This window comes from Malaya genurostris, chromosome 2 (genome assembly GCF_030247185.1).
Source record: "Malaya genurostris strain Urasoe2022 chromosome 2, Malgen_1.1, whole genome shotgun sequence".
NCBI lineage: Eukaryota > Metazoa > Arthropoda > Insecta > Diptera > Culicidae > Malaya > Malaya genurostris.
The window spans coordinates 287195172-287216325 of NC_080571.1; the positions used below are offsets into that span (position 1 = coordinate 287195172).

Here is a 21154-nt window from a genome sequence, read left to right on the forward strand (position 1 = left end):
GTTGACTTTTTTTCTAGACGACGGTAGCAGATCTAGATCGATCTAGATAGATTTTCTAGATAGTAGCAGATCTCGATACCTCGTGCATTTCTACGACAAAATAAGAAAATCGCACGACCTTGAAAATTCGCATAGAATTCCGCATTATTTCGAAAATTCGCTTAAAATTGCATTTCTTGAAGAATTCGCATTCAAAAACCGCATATCTTTGAAATTTCGCAACAGCAACCGAAAAACTGAGGAAAAAATATCTTTTGTCATTTCAAAAGTTTATGAAATTTTGAGATCTAATGTTGACACTTTTTTTTAAATATTGGCTTTGGGACATCTCCAATTGAAAAATATTTTGTTGATCATTAATTTGTCACTTGAGCGTTTAGTAGAATAAATAAATATAATAAACTTTAATATCAGCTTTAAAGTTGTTGAAGAATGTCAACGACATTCGAAATACGTTTCTGTAATGTGGCATTTATTATGCATGTTTAAAGTGATGTGAGATACATCATGAATGTGTATAGTGACGTTGATACCAAATGGTTTCGGAATGCATGAAACGCCGAAATCTGGTGTTATTTCGTTTATTTTATGAAAAATATCCAGTTCCGTATAGACGACATTTTTTTTAGGTAACAGGTAACAGATAACGTTTCGTGCATTTGTAAGATAAAACGAGAAAACCGCATAAGTCTAATAATTCGCATTTAAAAACACAAATAACTTTGAGAATTCGCAAAAAAGTCACATAAAAAACCGCATTTAGTAGTACACTAAATGCGATCTACTAAAGCGGAAATGATATCTTCTGTGATATAAAAAAACACCTGCATTACAAGTAAACAAAATGTAATCTTCACTGTAGTTGGATTTTTTAATTCATCTTTTCAAAGTGGGTGCCGCATTTACTCACAGTCGATCAAAAACAACAACCACGTGTTGCTGGTCAAGAACAGTGTTTGGTTATGTTTACAACTAATAAATCCAAATTTTGCGTCGATATGGGACAATGGATGAAACATGGATCCATGGATGGAACATCCATCGATCAGCAATCTCTCTAATCGGTACAGAACGATTTTGCAGCACGATTTGCTTCGCCGATTCAATATTTTCTTTAGTAACAGATGTTGTTGGGCGGCCAGGGATCTCATCATGATCCAAGTTTGTACGATCACCTTTGAAGCGTTTATACCACCCGTATGCCTGTGTTTTTCCTAGACACGATTCACCAAAGGCCTTTTCTAACATTTTCATCGTTTCGGAACACTCGAATCCATTTGCAACACAAAATTTGATGCACGCACGTTGTTCTAAATTTTCATCTATTATAAAAATCGGCACACGAAAATTTTTCAACTTCTTTGTATAGACGCCAAACAAAAACTAATCGTACGATATGCGTTAAAATTTGACGGAATGTGTATAAAAGTGTTGCCAACGTTGCGACATTAAAAGTTTACCGATTGGACAAGCGCGGGAATTTTAAAATGAAAATTCCGGTTCTTTTTTTATCATAAAAGTAATAAATAGTAATAGATTATGTCAAAGGTTTTTCTGAATTGTTGTTTTTTTTTTTTTTGTAACAGATGGTTGAATTTTTGGTCATAAGTCAAGGAAGAATTTTCGTTTGGTTTCCTTCATGAGCTGTCATATTTTCGTCAAGCATAAAAATGAAAACGCAGAAGATAAGAACATTTTCTATTGCTGTTGTAGTGAAGTCCCGAAGGGGTTTGGAAACATGACAACCACTACAGGACCCACCATTTTAATTTTATCTGGCGAAAAAAGCGACAAAATGGTGATTACGCTTTGAGAGTAGCCTAATTAAAAACAAAATTTACATTTCACTACTTTTCTTTACGAGAAAGACGATAATTTTCTGAGATTTTGTGAGTTTTTTTTTGCATTGAGCATATATTTTTGGAACAATTACTAGAATAAAACTGAACTTGGTTCAGGGCATTTTGATTTTAAACAATAATTGAAATTAAGTTATTGTTTTCGAGTTGTTCTATCGAAATAAAGTGTCGCAAAGAGCTGATTATTCATCGTTTGATATATTGCTATTAATCAAAACATCAGCTCACTCAAACAAAACAATGCGCATATCCCATACATTGTTAAATTATTTCTGATTAGATATATAGTTAGTTATATACACCTCAAACAAAGTGAGATTGAAAAGTATGATTTGCGTCTCCAGTATCAAGTGTTACAACGAAACTTTTGCATGATTTGATAAGCCGGAAAATTAAATACATATCTGTCTTTAAGTTCAGGATCATTTTTTTTCCAAATAATATTTGCTGCTAGTTGGTTTCATCACAGTATTTTTAACACAAAATACTTGCGATGTTTTCAACAAAAGAATGTTTTTATTCTAAGTTGAATAGAACCAACGCACTTCATATGGCGAAAAGCTTGGGACAAAAATTAACAAATTTCAAAGCAAATATTTTTTACGTGGTTTCATGTTGGCGGTAGACTTTCACACTGTGTATTTATTGAATTGATCAGTATGTGTCCCGTACCGCTATGCGTATAAATTTAACGCGACTTCGTGGCTCGTCGAATTGATAAGTATGTAAACAGTAGTATTCTCGAGTATGAGTAACATTGCCCACATGTAGAAGTGCAAGTACTCGACTTGTAATCAAAGTAAACCGAAGAAACTGATCGACCATTTGATTATCAATCTAATAGCCCATTTCAAAGGGGAATCGTCCTAAGCTACCTATTATTTACGGTATCTTCATATTTTTATGGCGAATAATTGAAAATTTTATGATGTGGATCATTTTATTATATTTCATTCGATTCGTTGATTCTCCCGAACTCGATGGAATGCGCCGTTCAGAGGCGGCCACTGTCTCGAGTTAGTGCAAAACGAAAACAATGCTCTCGCGTCGGTGGTTGCTTTTTTCACTCTCTCTCTCTCTCTCTCTCTCTCTCTCTCTCTCTCTCTCTCTCTCTCCATTTGGGCTCTTTCAAAGCGTCCTTTCCTATGCCAGCAAGTAAGTTTTGTTATCTCACCGACGCACCAATATTAACGCAGCTCCGGCGTCTGGCTGGGCGTCCTGTACGAACCCATCCGATAAATGCCATATGCCATGAATGGTAGTAATATGTGCGTGCCCGTTTGAATTCGGGAACACCAGAGCAAGTCGCTGGTCACGCCGAAAATGAAACGACACGTTTGCTCCTGCAGCATTTTTAACTTTTGCTAATAGATTCTGATCAAGGTTTCATTTCGTTGGTATATATTCTTGATATGTGGATCACAGAAGAATGGGCTTAATTAAAACCATTATCAAATTTTGTTCCACAAAAATATCTCAGCGGACGTCGAATTTCTAGACTGAGATAAATAATTTTGAGTATTAGAATCAATCGTTTCCTAATACAAATTATATTTTGTTGTTGTATACCGAAAAACTTCGACCTCGACTATTGAGTTATTTAGCGACATTCCAGTCGACAGGGAATTAAAACGAATTCTCAATTTTTAACACCCAACGTTTCGACGCTATTATTTGCATCTTCTTCAGAGGTAAAAAAACGGAATAATCGCTAATCGCTCAATACTTATATAGTCTGTTTTTCCGATTGTGTACAAACATTCGCGTAAAAACATTTTGTGTTAAAAGTAAAGAATCCACTTGGAAGTTTTTCTAATTAATTTATGACCACTATATACATGCTCGACTCACTGAAATAAAAACCGGAAGCAACGCTTCTAGTGTTCGGTACTGGTAACGTTTTCACATCACATCGTTTGGGAAGCTCTCCTTTTGTAATTGTAATGTTTTGTTATGACTATTTCAGATTAAAAATAGTTGTGACAAATAGAAAGCAAAAAAAAGTAATAAATTGCGAATTAAAGCTACCGAACGTTTCCGTGAGTAAAACACATAATGAATCAGTAAATTTTGGAAAGATTTGGCTAGCTGCCACTACCGTACAAGATACTATTCGGTAGTACCGACACAACGGGGTGGATGTAATCGTAAAGGGTCTCAACCTACTTAATCGCCCTTCATTACGTCTGATTTAGGAACATTGAGTGGAAATCGAAAATGGTAAGGATAATGAGTGGGAATACATGAAACACGAAGAAATGGTGGTATAACATAGCCGCAAAAATTTACCAACAGAGTTTGTCTGCAACATTTCATAAGAAATCTGCAGATTTGCAGACAAATGTGCAGACATGGAATCCCTGGGTATATCCGGTGTACATATAAAATGTGAAAAATGACACGTTTCATTAATTCTAGCTTGCCTTGACTTTTAATATCAGTAATATTAAAGAACTTTTAGATATTTTTTTCCATTGAAATTATTGCAATTCGTACCGTGTGCGCATGCGAACATTCTTTCATTATATATTGCCCTGTCTTAATACAGTTTTCGCAATGACTGAGTGGAAACATATATTGGAGAAGCCAAATGAATGAGAAACTCACAGAAAAGATGTTGTTTTTTTTAGAAAAAGATGCACTCAGGGACAAGACTTGAATCTGTAAGGAGTGTATCGAAAAGTAGTTAGCAACATTGATTATTGAATAAAAAAGCGAAAAAAAAACATATTTTGACATCAGTTTTCGATATATTGTAGAAAAATTACATTTTTATGCATTTCACTGATTATATTGAACAAAATCCTAGTTTCTGTGAAACACTCGCACTTTGGACTTGACATTCTTCATTAAATTCTGCACAGTTACTTTTGTGAATTTCCTGGTGGCAGCTGTCCAGTTTTTTTTTGAACTCCTGCATGTTTTGGAACACTGTACCTTCCTTCCGAAAGTGCCGCTTGACAATTGCCCAATACCTTTCAAATGGCCGATGATCCGGGCAGTTCGGTGGGTTGATGTCCTTTTCCATGAATTGTACATTATTTTTTGACAACCACTGTAGAACGGAGTTGGCGTAGTGGGCTGAAGCCAAATCCGGCCAGAAGAGAGAAGGAGCCTTATGCTTTCTGTACAGTGGCAGCATTCTTTTCTTCATACATTCTTTCTCGTACACCTTGGCGTTAATTGTGCCCTTCGTGAAGAAAATCGACGACCGCAAACCACAGGTACAAATTGCTTGCCAGAGCAACACTTCCTGCCCAAACTTTTCCATCGCCACCGTGGTGTCAGCGTCGCCCAGGTCCTGGTACACCGATTTCGTATAATATTGCGGTTCGGGCAGCGCTCGAGAGTCTTCCTTGGCGTAGGTTTCGTCGTTGATCAGGATGCATCCGTCTTTATTCTGTAGAATCCAGTTATACAGTTTTCACGCTCTTGTTTTGGCCTGAACTTGCTGTACCAGGGACTTTTTCGGCACCTTCTGTTTCTTGTATGTTTTCAGGGAGCTCCGAACTTTGATCCGTTGAATCATCCCGATGCTGGTGTTGAACTGCTTGGCCAAATCCCGCGTCAACGCCGATGGGTTTTTCCTGATGTACTCAACCACTTTTAAGTCCCGGCCGGGCTGGCTGGGACCCGTTTTCCTACCGGATCGGGGCAAATTCTTCATGTAAAGGGTCTTACCGAACTTCTAGATAATATTCTTGACACTGGTGTGGTGCACTTTCACCCGTTTTGCAATTTCGTTTTACGTGACATCTTTCTGAGCACCAAGTGTGCAAAATTTTCTTCCGCGTTTCCGGATCAATTCGACTCATCATTGAAACGATAAACCGTACCGAAACCAATCGATTGCGCAGCTGTTATTGACATGTAAACAAACATGTCATTGCAAAACACGCTGCAAAAAATTAAGCCATTTCAGAGTAATAACTGTTTGAATGTTGCTAACTACTTATCGATACACTCCTTATTCTTATGCAATCCGTGCATACGCGTTACCATTTTCGTCACCCTGAGCTTACGTCAAACCAACTAAAACTAATGAATCGCTGTCCTAATAGTTTGTGTGTTAAAATAAGTGTGTCGTGAATTGGTCGTACTTTAGTATAGGTGCACCGTTACAATTCTGGAAGTAAATAATTGAAACCTTACACACTTCACACTATATATCAACTTATGAGAACGGTGTTGGCTATGTCTCTGACATTATCCACCCACTTTTTCGAACAAATATAGCGTAATAATGGAAAATGAAACCATTCTCTTGGTTTGGGTCACCCACCTGCTCTGGGTCAGACACTGTATTAAGCCGCCACTGATATGGGAATCCTAAGTTTGCTAAGCCCTTTCCTGTTAGCATATGATCACTGGGCTTTGAATAGTTACAACTGACTAGATGCAAATATCCGCACAAGGGCTTTCCAGATGATAACTGAATTTTTCAGAACGAAACGCACATGTGCGTAAAATACCAAGCTCGCAGGCAGGGTAAGGGTTAGTAAACTTATCGGATTTTCGCATTAGATAAAATCTTCTAATTAATATAATTCTGACACTAGCATTTTAATGGCAAAATATATTCGAATTGGTACTTGACGAAATTAAAAACAAATGCAATGTTTCGGTGGCTGAATATTGTGAAAAATAATTACCACTGGTTCGTTGTGAACGGTGCACAAAGTGATCTTCTCTATCGGGTATTTGTCGAAGGCAGGGCAAAATAAATGCATTGCCACTGAACTGCACACCGTTCGAATTCAACTAATACTGATGCTATCTAAATGGAAACCCTCTTTTTTTAAATACATGCGTCACTACACCTTTCAGTCAACAAGGCGGAACCAATGAGAACTGATAAAAATCCTGCCACAAATGGCAGACGATGCGTATTAAAATAATCTTGACGCCATTGAAATAAAACCGTTCTTTGGGATCTATTTTCAGTTCTTGTTGAATTTCTTCAATGTTAAAAAAACCGATTCCATTTTTCTTGAAATCGTGTACATTTGCGTCTTCTGACTCCGACGTTTTCAGAAATAACACATTCTGACTGCTTTGTGGAGCGTGTAAAAAATATTTCATGCTTCTTATTGCATGTTTAAAGGTTTAAACAGCATGTTTGAAAATATTCTTGTAAAATCCAGTGATTTGACAAAATATGTTCTTTTGAATTGAGTTTTATTTGAATTTGGGTAGGTTTTTGAAACTAAATAAGAAGGAATTAGCCTTACTAAACGTAGACGTTTTCAGTGTAGGGAAAAATTAAAAATTTCGAAAATAGCGAAATTTTCCACAAGTGATTTTTAGACAAAAAAATCATCGACCAGAAAACTCACTGCAGAAAAGTTTCTGAACATGGAAAATAAAACATTTGTGGAATGTTTACTAGCGAACATTCTGTTCGATGATATTTAAGAAAAAAGTTCGCACATTGAATATATCTGATATGATTCTCGAACAGAGGATTTTTGGGAAATGAACTTCCATAGCCGCGGTATCTCAACCTTTTTCAGAATACATGATAAATAAATTCACCGATGAACCAAAACTGAACCTTTCTGAAAATGTTCAGTGTGCGCAGGGTGGTTGATAAGTGAATCAATAGAGGTGATGTATTTGAAATTTGTTCGGCACTACCGTGGTGGGGGACTAATGTCATGATTAAAAGCAGCAAGTGCTGCTTATAATAGTTAGAATGATAATAAAAACAATCACAAATCATGTTATGCAGCTGATTAAAAAATATTAGCTAATTTAGCTTGAATAACGTACGCAGATGTAACAGGAGCGCAGACTTTCGCTATGCCAATTTAAACGCGCCATTCAAACACAGCGCCTACTGTCTGTTCGCAACTTGCTGACAATGCTGCGCTCCTGTTACTTCTATGAATTAAATTCATGTTGAATAGCGTTTTTGTTTAATCTAAATAGTGCAGTGTAATGAACCAGTTGGAATTAGCGCAACCTTTCGTCGCCATAATCACTGTTTGAATTGTGGAAAAAAATATTATTGTTCATATTGACCACCCTACGTGCTTCGAAAATATCGCAGTTATTATTTCTCAGTGACGGTTCAGCTGCGAATCTATTCAGTAGAAAATTTTTTATTGTTGAAAATATAATAATTAAGTCTTGCGTGAATCACTTCGGTGTCGAACTGAAGCGTAGTGGAAATTCAACATCGAAATATCATCGGAGACTTATCTCTCGTTCGATTATCTCTTTAGCGATATTTCGGATGGTGAAAATTCGTCATCAAGTTTCTCTGACACAAAAAATTCACTTGTGAACTTCGAGGTTCAGAGTTTTGAGGATGCTTGTTTCATGAATGAAAATATCGGAAGTGATTTTTGCAGTCACTGAGTTTTTCTAGAAAACCATTAGATTTTTTCACGAGTGTTAGTGAAATGAACTTTTTTTTTTATCATGATTTTCCCAAGACTGTACGTAATACACCAATACAATTTTGTACGTCAGACAGAAAGTTCTTCCACACTTCCCTCTCGATGAAGAGAACTTCGATCGATGTAAGGGACAAGTGAGTTAATGAAGGATGGCTTCTTGAAGAGAATTGGGTGTCAAACATGTCACCAAGATCCTTAGTTGCTGGTACTCTGTCAAGTTAAATGTAAGAAATAGAATAGCTCCACAAAATTTTTCGTTTATGTAAGTGAAGGAGATCGCAGAGCTTTTAAAAAAATCGTGGTGAAAAAATAGTCACCGATTTTCTTAGATTCAAACGAAATGTCTTATGGTCCCATATAATATTCCTGAATTTAATTTGGATCCGACTTCCGGTTCCGGAGTTACACGGAAATATGTGCAAATTAATGAAAAAAGGCGCATTTTATTTTCTCGGAAATTTCTTAACTGATATTCACAAACTAAGAAACAAATTAAGGTTCTTAAAATTCTTTAGAAAGTTCTCGAAAAGTTGATCCGGATCCGATTTCCGGTTCCGCTTTGACAGCGCTATAAGAGAATAATTTTCAATTTCATGAGTATTTTTTCATGAGTGATGACGAAACGGGGTGCATACCTTATGATAAAAAAGAACCGGAATTTTCATTTTAAAATTCCCGCGCTTGTCCAATCGGTAAACTTTTATTCTCTCAACACTGGCAACACTTTTATACACATTCTGGCAAATTTTGACGCATATCGTACGATTAGTTTTTGTGTGGCGTCTATACAAAGAAGTTGAAAAATTTTTTGTGTGGCGATTTTTATAATGGATGGTTTCGGCTCGCCTTCGAAGCGCCATTCGGTCGATTGTTGTGCGGTTTCGACGTCATATTCATAGATCCACATCTCATCACCAGTTATGATGTATTCGATGAATGTGGGGTCACTATCTGCGTTGGAAATCATCTCTTTGGCCACATCAACACGACGCTGTTTTTGAATGAAATTCAGCTTTTTTGGCACCAGCCGAGAAGCGACGCGTTTCAAACCCAAAACATCAGTTAAAATGTATTCGGCTGATCCATAAGAGATGCCCAACAACACAGCAATCTCTCTAATCGGTACAGAACGATTTTGGAACACGATTTGCTTCGCCGATTCAATGTTTTCTTCAGTAACAGATGTTGTTGGGCGGCCAGGGATCTCATCATGATCCAAGCTTGTACGATCACCTTTGAAGCGTTTATACCACTCGTATGCCTGTGTTTTTCCTAGACACGATTCTCCAAAGGCCTTTTCTAATATTTTCAACGTTTCGGAAAACTTAAATCCATTTTCAACACAAAATTTGATGCACGCACGTTGTTCTAAACTTTCATCCATTATAAAAATCGCCAAACGAAAATTTTTTCAACTTCTTTGTATAGACGCCAAACAAAAACTAATCGTACGATATGCATCAAAATTTGACAGAATGTGTATAAAAGTGTTGCCAACGTTGAGAGAATAAAAGTTTACCGATTGGACAAGCGCGGGAATTTTAAAATGAAAATTCCGGTTCTTTTTTTATCATAAGGTATTTTTTAAAACTTACTACTAAATTCATCTAGTTGGCAGATCTTGTTAGTTGGAGGATGTATAAACCTACTTTGGGATTACTAGTCCCCGGTTTCCGGTTCCGAAAGCACCGATAATAGTGAAGAAAGACTTTTCAGCATGATTTTCACGAGTCATGATTCAAATGAAAGCTCTCATGGTCTTCAAATATACTGTTCAATTTCATCCAGATCCGACTTCCGGTTCCGAAGTTATAGGGCGATGAGTGACAAAACATTTAAATTGTCAATCAAAATAACGATGCAAAACTTGTACGCATCGGTACGTGCTGGTACTAAAGAAGAACAAAACTCCACCGGCTTTGCTCCTTTCGCAGCGTGCTTTGTACAATTTCGTGCAGGGTTGCCACATTTTAATATATATATATATATATGTTTCAGAGGAAAAAAAGTAAATTTGTAAATGTTTTATTCAATTTCTAGCTACTTGTTAGTGTTATTTCAAAATCATAATAACGATGTTTTTCTATAAAAGTACACTTATTGCCTTTGTCATAGAGAAAGTTTATGCAATCACTTGAAAACTTGACTAGTGAAAATTGGCCCATGGGGCTAAGTGTTCTATATCATTCGACACAGCAATGTATGTGTCTCTCTCTCTGTGTGTGTGTGTGTGTGTGTGTGTGTGTGTGTGTGTATGTGTGAGAGTATAAGTCGAATAATGTCACTCATAAAATAAACAACTCATAGTCCCATAGGTTGCTATTGAATTTTAACATGCTTCCATAGGGTAACGTCTGTTTAAAATCCCCCCCCCCCCATTATTTAGAGCGACGATGCAAAAAAAGGGTACAATTCTTCTAGATTTGGCTCAAAACTTGTTCAATTTGTAGGCTATATTAGTTACTTACTAAACGAACCGACCTACTGGAGTACTGGAAATAGTAGTCAAAAATTCTAAAACGAGACTCACTCAATTTTCTCAGAGATGATTTGGTCGATTTCCACAAACAGGCTCACATAAAAGTACCTTTAGTCTCCTAAGTTGTTTTTTTTGGAAAAGGTTATGTTAGTTCATACCCAAAGAAAGTTTCTTATTTTATTCAATATTGAAAAACAAATTCCTTTGAAAAAGGCGTACTCAAAAGTCCGAAACGTCGGACAGTAAAGCTTGCTTCAGATACAATTGGAACAAAGACAATTGCCTGTATTTCAGTTATTTATTATTGAATTCAAGATCTTTTTTATACAAATGTAGCGTTTTCTTTATACTTTCAAGAAAAAATACGGATAAAATTATTCGTCACGGTTTCGAAGGAATTCTCGATTTTTTCCTGTAACAGGGCTTATTAGGCGGCGCCCACCTTCTTCGTCCATCGTTTTAGCTATCTTATTCCACCAGGTCGTCATCTGATTGATATCTTTGAAAACCTTTCCCTTTGCCTTGAGCCTCCTCTTCATGATTGCCCAGTATTTCTCAATAGGGCGGAGCTGGGGACAGTTGGGTGGGTTAAGGTTTTTCGGAACAAACTCCCCTTTCTCTGCATACCATTCTTGAACGACTTTGCTGTAATGACAGCTTGCCAAATCTAACCAAAACATTACGGGATGGTCGTGGAATCGAATGAACGGCAAAATTTTTGGTTTTTAAAGACACTCTTTTTGGTATAGTTCCGATGACATTGTCTTATTTGTAACGAAAACTTTCGTTTTTTTGCCACAGCTGCAAATGCCCTGCCAAATCATAAATTTCTTGCAAATTTGTCGGCAAAAACAAATTTAAATTTGGCTGGAACATCCCCCCGAGCCGTTGCGAAGTAAAATTGTTAACCTGGGATTTGCCCGAAGTCAGCCTTGACAAAGGTTTCATCGTCCATCAGAAGACACCCGTCGAACTTGGTCAGCACCTGGTCATATAGTTTCCGAGCACGAATTTTGACCACACTATTCTGTTTTATGGTCTGATTTGGCTGTTTGCTAGCTCGATACGACTTGATTCCTTCCTGGAGTCGTATTCTCCTCACGGTACTATTAATAGTCTTTAAAATCTTACCACGCAGCTTCGTCAATGTTTCCTTATACCGTTTGATAACGCGCCATACGGTATTTCTGGACCATTTCAGCTGTTTAGCTAGCCTAGATGCAGACCACAATGGGTTTTCCAAATAACTGTGCACAATTTTTTCCTTTCGGCTTCCATGTAGATTGTTTACAAAGTTAAGTCGATTTGCGGAATGTCAAAAATCATACGTGAAGCTGACAAAATTCCCGACACGTGGGCGCCAAGAACTTCCAAATCCGTCCACCAGGGGCGCCACAATATGAGCAAAAGTTTGTTCCAATTCTAAATGAAGCAAGCTTTAAACAATATTCGTTTCTGTTATAAAACGCTTTTCCTAAACAATTGTCTCAAATATATCAAATTATACAGCATTTAGCTACGTAAAATTTCTGGTAACGCACAATATTTTGTGTTGTTAAATTTTATCAATCAACGAACAGCACACCTCTTGGAAGTCTCACTTTTATCGTGAACAGCCACCTGAAAAACTTCGACCTGGCGGTTTTATGCTGCTTTGTGCTGGTAGTCTCTCGGCTGCCACGACTGTCGAGCCCGAGGTATCAGGGAACGACGCCGGTTACGACCACGACGATGACGACGACGACGACGAAGGCAACGACGCCGGATTATCGCTCACCAGAGGCAAATCAAACACGTACACACACACAGACTCTCTCAATGGCGTTGTCAGACGCAGACAGAGAAAACAGAAAAAATGAGCAAACTACGAAAAGTGGAGTGAAAATTTCACTTTTGTTTTCAGTTTGTGCATCGCTTTCGATGAACACATGAACGGATCAGATTCGGACGCCGTTTCCTCGTCTTCCGAGCACTGTGCTAATGGTAATGGTCAAAGAAAATGCTCTTCTCGATCTGTGTGTTTTTTTTTTTTTGGTGTGACTGCTCTTGTAATTACTCGATCATATTCGACAGTGAGCCGAAGTAGAAAAAAATAGATTGATTGCTTGTATGTACCTCGTAATCATTGAGTGACGTGTGGGCGCTGCTTGGGGGCCGCTATATGCATGATTCCGATTGGTTCACAGAAGGAGGTCATGCACAAGGAGTAGCAGTTTTCGTTTCACCGAAATCTGTGTGTGTACGAAGCAGTTCTGCGGGTGTTGTTTACATTTTTATGATGATGGCATATCGGGGTTTTAATTGTTACAAAAAAAAAATAAAACCTTATTTTTGGAAATAATTTTAAACCAGTGCAGTCGTAGTGAATGTCGGTGAGTCTAAAAATGTGCTTTCTTCATCTTCAACAGGATCACGGAATGCACCTACGGCGGCTACCATACCGGATCCCGGCTTGGACCCATGCCCTCTGCGGGCTCCTCTGGTGGTGACCATCGTGGGCCTGCCCTGCAGAGGAAAATCTCTGGCAGCACACAAAGTGTCTCGACATCTCAACTGGCGTGGCGAACGCGCCAAAGGTGAGTCTTTGCTCGTGACATTCTTCACTACATTTAGGCAGCACTATTGATTCGGTTCTCGTCGGATAGAAACTGATAAATTTACCGTCAACACGCAACCTTACCGCTTCGGCAAAGACACGGTTCGAATGAAGATTTTGCCACCCACTTTTCAGTGTTTATTTATTATTGCCGCACCGGGGTCGGCTCACACGGCCGAGAAATGAAAACAGTCTGGAATTTTTTTTGGTGAATGACACCCGTCAAGGTCAAGCGAAGGATTCAACTCGCTTCCATGTTGTTCGGTCTCGAATGAAAGACCGGGCAGCTCCTTTACCGAGCCCCGTCGATTTTCCCATCCGTAGCCTATAGGAAAGGCCCCGGTATGACGTAAGTTTGGGCGGTTGCGTGTTTGACATACGCTCAGTAAATTAATCGGAACGAGGCTTTCGGGTTTTGCGGGATGGCTTTCATGACCAAACCCATATTTTTAGCTTGACGTAAAAGAATTTAATAGCATAGGATAGAAATTCCTGAAGTTGATATGAACAAAACATTGTGATTGTGCAAGATTTCGTTTTCTCCTGAGCATGAAAAGGGTTCATTCTTTGGGAATCGGAAATCGACACGTCATTGAGCCTTGGTCAATTTTAATAGCCTTAAGATAGAAAAGAATTGACTTTACTCATGCAATATGAGAACTGAAAGTCATTACAGCCGACGGAAGAGTATTTGTTTAGGACCGGTCAATTTATAGATTGAGGTTTAATAACTTGTGTTTCATTTTTTGGCCCCTGGTAAGATTTCCAATTTTACGATAACATATACACATTTCGTTTTTTTTTTATTTAAAAGATATTTTATTCAGGCCTATTCCCGTACAAACTTTACGTGGCGGATTGAGCTGAGTTTTATATAAATTTTTTATTTTGTATTGGATCTCGTTGTCACCCTTTTTCTAGGGGGAAAGGAGCTTCCATTTCCCTTCTGCGAGGATTGAGGGGCACTTCGTTCGTGGTTCGTCTCGTCATCCATTGCCGCATCGATGGTATTGTTGTCGATTTCGTTGCTAGTTGCTGTAGATGCGTCTTGTTGTACTTTGTTTGCAGTTGCTGGTTGGTTGGATGGTAAGTTGTTAACTGCAGCTGGTGTACTTTGTTCTATAGGGGATACGTTGGATGGTTTCGTTGAAGGGGATGCTTCACTGTTGTTAGTGACTGTCACAGGATACAAGAATCCCGTGCAAATCACTTGTTACATATGACAATCAGATGGCCACATGTCAATATTGCCAAAAAGCTGTTCACTACGGTAACCCATGTGATAAACTGGACAAGGAAACAACCATACCAAAGGACAACGGTGCTTCCTTCACACCAACCCCAAGCAACCCATTTCGTTTTGACATAATATGTAATAAGTTTATTATCTTTACATGGTCTTTTCTTCTTTGTTTTCTATACAGCGGTGCAAATTAGAAACTCAAGGAAGTAAACGTACAGAAAAGTGGTCAGGTTTTGAACACTTACAGCTCAGTCAGTTTTATTTCGATTTGTAATACAACCAACTAATACACGGAAAGACCGAAATCAGCATTTTGGCGAAAAAATTAGTTAATTTTCGGATTTTGGTTAATTATTTTTTTATTGTCTCAAAAAACGAATCTCAACAAATCTTGCTTTTGCTAATTTAGATTTTTTAATTCCCATTCCCTTAATTATGATAAAATATTAGTTGAAATTCCCTTAGTATCTTTTTACCTTTTTTTATATATATAATTCGCTCAAACTTAAGAAAAATCTTCCGAGGCCCGGAGGGCCGAATGTCATATACAAATCGATTCAGCTCGACGAACTGAGTAAATGTCCTTGTGTGTGTGTTGTCAACTAAGAGGTCGATATCTCAGATATGGCTGAACCGATTTTGATCAAACTAGTCGCAAATGAAAGGCCTCTCTGTCACCCTGAACGCTTAGCGGCTCAAATTAAACTGCCGAGTTTAGCACTAAGCAGTTCAATTTGAACTGCTCTGCACTGATAAGTCAAAGACGAAACGTAAAAATAATAAAAACTATTGAATAGTTTTGAGACCGGATGTTTACTTTTTTAGTTATACGAAGTTTTATGTTAAATTTTTCAGTTTATTGACAATATCTGTCACAATTGACCTTGAAAACAGAATATGTTTTTGTACTTAGATTTCGCACGAAAATATCTATCAAACAAGCCATAGATTGTTAAAATCAGTTCATTTTTAACGGAGACATCGATATTTTTGTGTAAGCGATTTTTCTCCCTATTCTAGCAGTATGAGCTTTGAGCGCTTGCAATTGTTTAGAAGTACCAAAAAGACTGTGTACAGCATCCTTTTTCATGACATTTTGTCTCGGACCGATTTTAGCACGGTTCGTTTTTGGCAACATAATCGTTCGAATATGACATAAGTAAACCAGATGATGGCAGCATTTTCGAGTTGAAAGCAATTCCATAATTATATTGATTTAAATTACTTACAGCAATAACTGCTGAAAGAACATAACAGCCATATACCATTCGAATCAGTTCGTCGAGATCAGCAAATGCGTATGTGACATTTAATTTCACTAAATTTTCTCGGAGATGACTCAACCGTTTTCTATAAACTTACATTTATATGGAAAGTCGTATGCTTCCAAACAAGCTTTCTGAATTACATTTCAATCCGACTTCTGGTTCCGGAACTACAGGATGATATGTGAAACGAAATTAAAATAATGTAACTCAATTTTTTTGTAGATAGTTGAACCGATTCAAGAACCATCTAAGATTCAAATTAAAGGTCATAAGATCCTATAAAACATCTTGCTTTTTAGCCAGATCCAAGTTCCGGCTTAGAAGGATACATGGTGATTGGTTTGAAAAAATCCATTCCACATATATTAATCGGGTTTACCGCGTTTGCAGATTTGAATAGTCGATAACCAAATAAACTTATTTCAGCTTTAACGGTATTTAGTTTTCGATTCGGAAGGTACCCAAAAGTTTAATTCGCACTACGATTTCTCAAAGATGTCTACACTGATTTTCAAACATTTTGAATCAAATGGAATCAGATGTTGTTGGGCGGCCAGGGATCTCATCATGATCCAAGCTTGTACGACCACCTTTGAAGCGTTTATACCACTCGTATGCCTGTGTTTTGCCTAGACACGATTCACCAAAGGCCTTTTCTAACATTTTCAACGTTTCGGAACACTTAAATCCATTTTCAACACAAAATTTGATGCACGCACGTTGTTCTAAATTTTCATCCATTAACTTCTTTGTATAGACGCAAAACAAAAACTAATCGTACGATATGCGTCAAAATTTGACAGAATGTGTATAAAAGTGTTGCCAACGTTGAGAGAATAAAAGTTTACCGTTTGGACAAGGGCGGGAATTTTAAAATGAAAATTCCGGTTATTTTTTTATCATAAGGTATGTCCGCATAATGTGCACTTAGTCAGAAATTATAAGCTTAAAATAAAAGGGTGCCGGGAACCGAACACTCTCCTCTACTATAGAATTTTTCAAAAGCATTTTCTCAATTCAACTTAAAAGTCCGAAATGTTTTACTTCTGCTTAAGGTGACCATGGAAGCGAACTACAAATGGCAACCAAGAAACCGCTTACCCTCCCACTTCACCTTCCGCTATTTTCCCTGCTCTTGATGTAAACAAACTATGAAACACATTTTTTCTACGCGTAGGGGTAAATATGTTGCGTAGAATTGCTACTGCAATTTGGTGACATAATCACTCATCGTATTGATATATGTTTACGATAAACTATCAACTCTATAGAATGATTTGTGCAAAACTTTTTCGGACCTTCATTAGAAGGTTTCTTCTTAGAATGTTATTATTTTTCACTCACCTCAAGATTTCAACTGATGTTTATAGCTCTGTGACATAAGTAAGCTTTATGAAACACGTTTGAGTTGTTCTTCACCGGTAAACTTATCCTCTGATCTAAACATTTTATTATAAAACCTTTGAATAACTCACAGTTCTGGTTTTGAAAATTTTCCAAAAATCCACGATAATTAGTTTGCCGGCCTGCTTTAGTATTGGTAATACCACCCTTTTATATTGGCGGTAATGCCATACATAATTAGAGAAAAATATCTTGCAATGCACTAAAAATGGCATTATTTTCAATTAGTCGCACATTGATATAGTTAAAATTACGAATCAAAACTACTTTCGTACGTCACCATCTAAAATTTCAATATTCAAAAAAACAACTATAACTTTTCCTTTATTTCCATTGCAAACATTTCCTTCCCTCCAAGTTATCCGCAACTCTGTTGCCTTATTTACCGTCGCTATGGAATGCAAAAAATAAACAAACAGTTCAAGTATTACAATCTGTTCAAAATGCCTCGTCCATCTAAGAAGAGAAAATCAACGCTCATTCGCGGAAATCAATAGAAAAATAGATGGAATACGTTGAAAGAGTGTGTTTTGGGTAGTGAGTATGTGCGGGACTCACCAGTTCAAACAGTGGAAGAACTGCCAGAAGTGCCAGTTCAAAACAATACCACGAAATTTAGAAACTGTACTGGATCCAATAATTTGGTATCAATAGGTAAAGATCTAAAATATGTTCGTCAATATATGAAATTGTATCTTCAAATTCGCATGATAAATCTTTTCAGAGCAAATAGCCGATTTGTCATCAAGCCCTCTCGTCAAGCGCCACTTGACTGTTCTCTGGTGAGGTTGCTATCCTGTCCGAAAACGATGATGTTGTCGATAAACGGAAGATGTAGAATTTGTTGCTTTGTATTTTTTGAATATGGGAGCTTCGTATTAAAAAATTAAAATAATATAAAAAGCCATTGCAACAGAGTTTGTTCTGATTTCGTGTTACTATACTTAATCCATCAATGTAACAGCTTCCTTTTTACTTTGTAATGTAAGAAAAATGCCAAGAACCAAGCGAGGGCAAACAGTAAACTATCTTCTTTGGCACAATTCTTTTGGTCGCATGATTGCAATTTGTTAACTCCAGAATGATCATGACGATTAGATAAGTCCACTCTGTTCTGCTAGGTGATTTGACTAGTTTCAATGTTTACATTTTGTTCTTGCACCTGTATTCCTTTCAGCACACAAATATTATTATTTCATTCGTCTCTACTCACAAATACTATTACTATATGAACAAGTATTGTTTCACCAATACTTTTACATTTATCTTTCTTGGCTTCTGTCCACGGTCACCTTAAGGGTTGATGTTGAACGACTAGTTGGCATTTGTAGTACATAATTAACTGCTAATGCACTGATGAGTCGAAGAAGAAACTTAAAAAAAGTTTAATGGTCATGCGCCCTAAGCATAAACCGGTTGTCCATGGGGTACCAAAAACCCCTAAATGGGATAAAAAGCAACGAATTTTCTCATAGATACTTCCTTGAACTTAGATTTTCAATGAAGCACGCTATATTGTTGTATCTTAATTGGTTTAATTTTACAAAATTTTTTGATCATAGATTTCTATCACTGCTATTGACGAATCAAATTTTTTGAACAATTTAAATAGAATTGTCGATGGACTGGAAAAGTGAAGTTTTTGACGAGAAATTTCGGTAATCTACAAAAATGACCGATATTTCGGTACATGAGCAAATTAATTATGCATATTTTTACCGGACGTGTTTTGGAAGGCGCTCAGAATTCCGGTCAGCCGGAACATTTGACCCTTTATTTCGTGGAATAAATTCATAGCCACAACAGGTTGGAATTTTCTCGATTCATTTTGGTATAGATATTAAAATGAGATACAATTTTAATACACTGAAGTCTTTTTTTATGCGAGTTTACGTACCGCATGAAAAAACCGCATAACTCTGAAAATTCGCATAAAAAAACCGCATAACTCTGAAACTGTGCATGAAAAAAAAATCGCAGAAAGGAAACCGCACAATTCTGAAAATTCGCATAAAAAAACCGCATAACTCAAAATATCTCGGAAACGACTACTTCTAGGAGCAAATTTATCGCACTTGATTTGTAAAATGTTTTAATGACTTTACTACTTAGCCTCGTTAGTTTATTTCGACGGTCGTATCGAAATTCCTTGCTTCATGATGTATTTGAAATTTATTCAGCAATACCGTCGTGGTGGAGTAATATCATCATTGAAAACAGCTAATAATATTAACATACATGCTGCGATGAATAATAATTATATTGATAAGAAAAACGTACCCAATCACGAAGCATGCTATGCAGCTGAATAATATTACATTATTGAATATCATACACAGAAGTAATAGAAGTGCAGGATTTTGCTACGCCAATTGATACGCACCATTCGAACGCTGCGCTCCTGTTACTTGTATAAATCAAATTCTTGTAAAAATGGGGTTTTATTGGGTTTAAACTAAATAGTGCACGGACATTATCATCGTCCTCAACCAGCTGGAAATAAAACAAAGTCTTTTGTCGTATATTTTTTACTAATGTTGCATTGCGTATTGCTATTGCACAGTGAAAACAGTTAAATTAACATTATCAATGTGATTACGATCCAAACTGATTATTTCCAGCATTCATCGTCTAGCATTCATTTCCCTTCATCTATTGTTCATTTTATTGCGAACTCAACAACAGGTTGCGAAATAAAACACGGTTTGGAATTATCGAGAAAATGTGTTGGAACTTCGTAAACCGTGCCGTAAAGAAACCATTTTTTTCCCAACACTAGTGATAAGGACTGTTGAAGGAGCATTTATGAAAGTTACAAATTCACTAGTTTCCCCAATTTGAGAACCTTCATGCATACAAATTGACAAAAAATCATTAATGTACATGCTCCTTTAAAATTCCTTATAACCCATCACTAAACTTCCCGAAGTTACAAAATTGGCAATTTTCCACGATTTTAAAAGCCTCATTGACACGCGTTATCCTTAGTTAAAAAATCCTGTATGATTACTGTTGTCACTAGTTTTCGGGATCAACGATTTTAGACGTAAATCAGTCGGCACTCATGTCTGATCTTGCTCATATTTTCTTCCACAATGTTCAAAGCTGATCTAATCGAATCTTACAGGAATCACTGATATTAGTAGCTCAAAATCACTACCGATAATGTGTGACGGAATATCGCAATTGATTTTGATCAATGTGATTCAAAGATCACTTATCAACTGATCTTGAAAAGATTAGATCAGGAGTGATCTTTATTGGGAAAGGTCACAAGCGATCCTCTTCGATTACGTGATTACGATTTGATGATTTTTTGATCTTTTTTTTTCCAGCCCTGATTCAAGACTATCTTCGAAGTTAACAGTTTCACTGCCTGTAAAGTTCAAGTATTCTACGGCAGGATCTTTTACATATGGGTATCGTTTTCTAATAAGAAGCAAAAATTTGAAAAATGATTCCTAAACTATTCAGCAAAAAGATCCATCAAATAAGCAGAAAAATCAAACTCGACATATTTTTTGAATATATTCGTGATTCTGTTTATATATTCGACATAAAACGTAATTTGAAATGTATGTGTGAGACAAGTTTTGAAGATTTGTAACTTATTTGTGTTCATTTATATGCCAGTTTTAATTTTATTTGGTGAAGTTTCTCTGATCCAGAGAGGTAAATAACCATAAGGTTAAAAGTCTCATAATTCTGGAATTGCAGAATGGGAAGTTGGATCTAAATGAAATTCAATTCATAACAACTTCGGTTTGAATTGTAAGTAAGTTGTAAGTTCGTGAAAATTGATCGATACCAGTTCCATTTTGGATTTATTTAATTTTAAACTTTTACATCGTGATTAAAATGAGCGACAACAACAAAAAAGTTTTATTAACATGAAAAAAAA

The 21154-nt window shown here is 36.8% G+C and overlaps 1 protein-coding gene across 4 annotated transcripts in view; it reads left to right on the forward strand.

Moving 5' to 3' along the window:
* The window catches only part of LOC131430442 (6-phosphofructo-2-kinase/fructose-2,6-bisphosphatase 1-like), a 268836-nt gene that overhangs the window by 235046 nt on the left and 12636 nt on the right, over positions 1–21154 (forward strand). For 3 of the 4 annotated variants that reach the window (XM_058595442.1, XM_058595443.1, XM_058595444.1), the window contains one exon: positions 13151–13318. In XM_058595442.1, coding sequence (XP_058451425.1) covers positions 13151–13318 — 168 coding nt within the window. Of the gene's footprint in view, positions 1–12627; positions 12726–13150; positions 13319–21154 lie in introns of those variants that run through there. The other variant, XM_058595445.1, reaches the window with a different exon arrangement.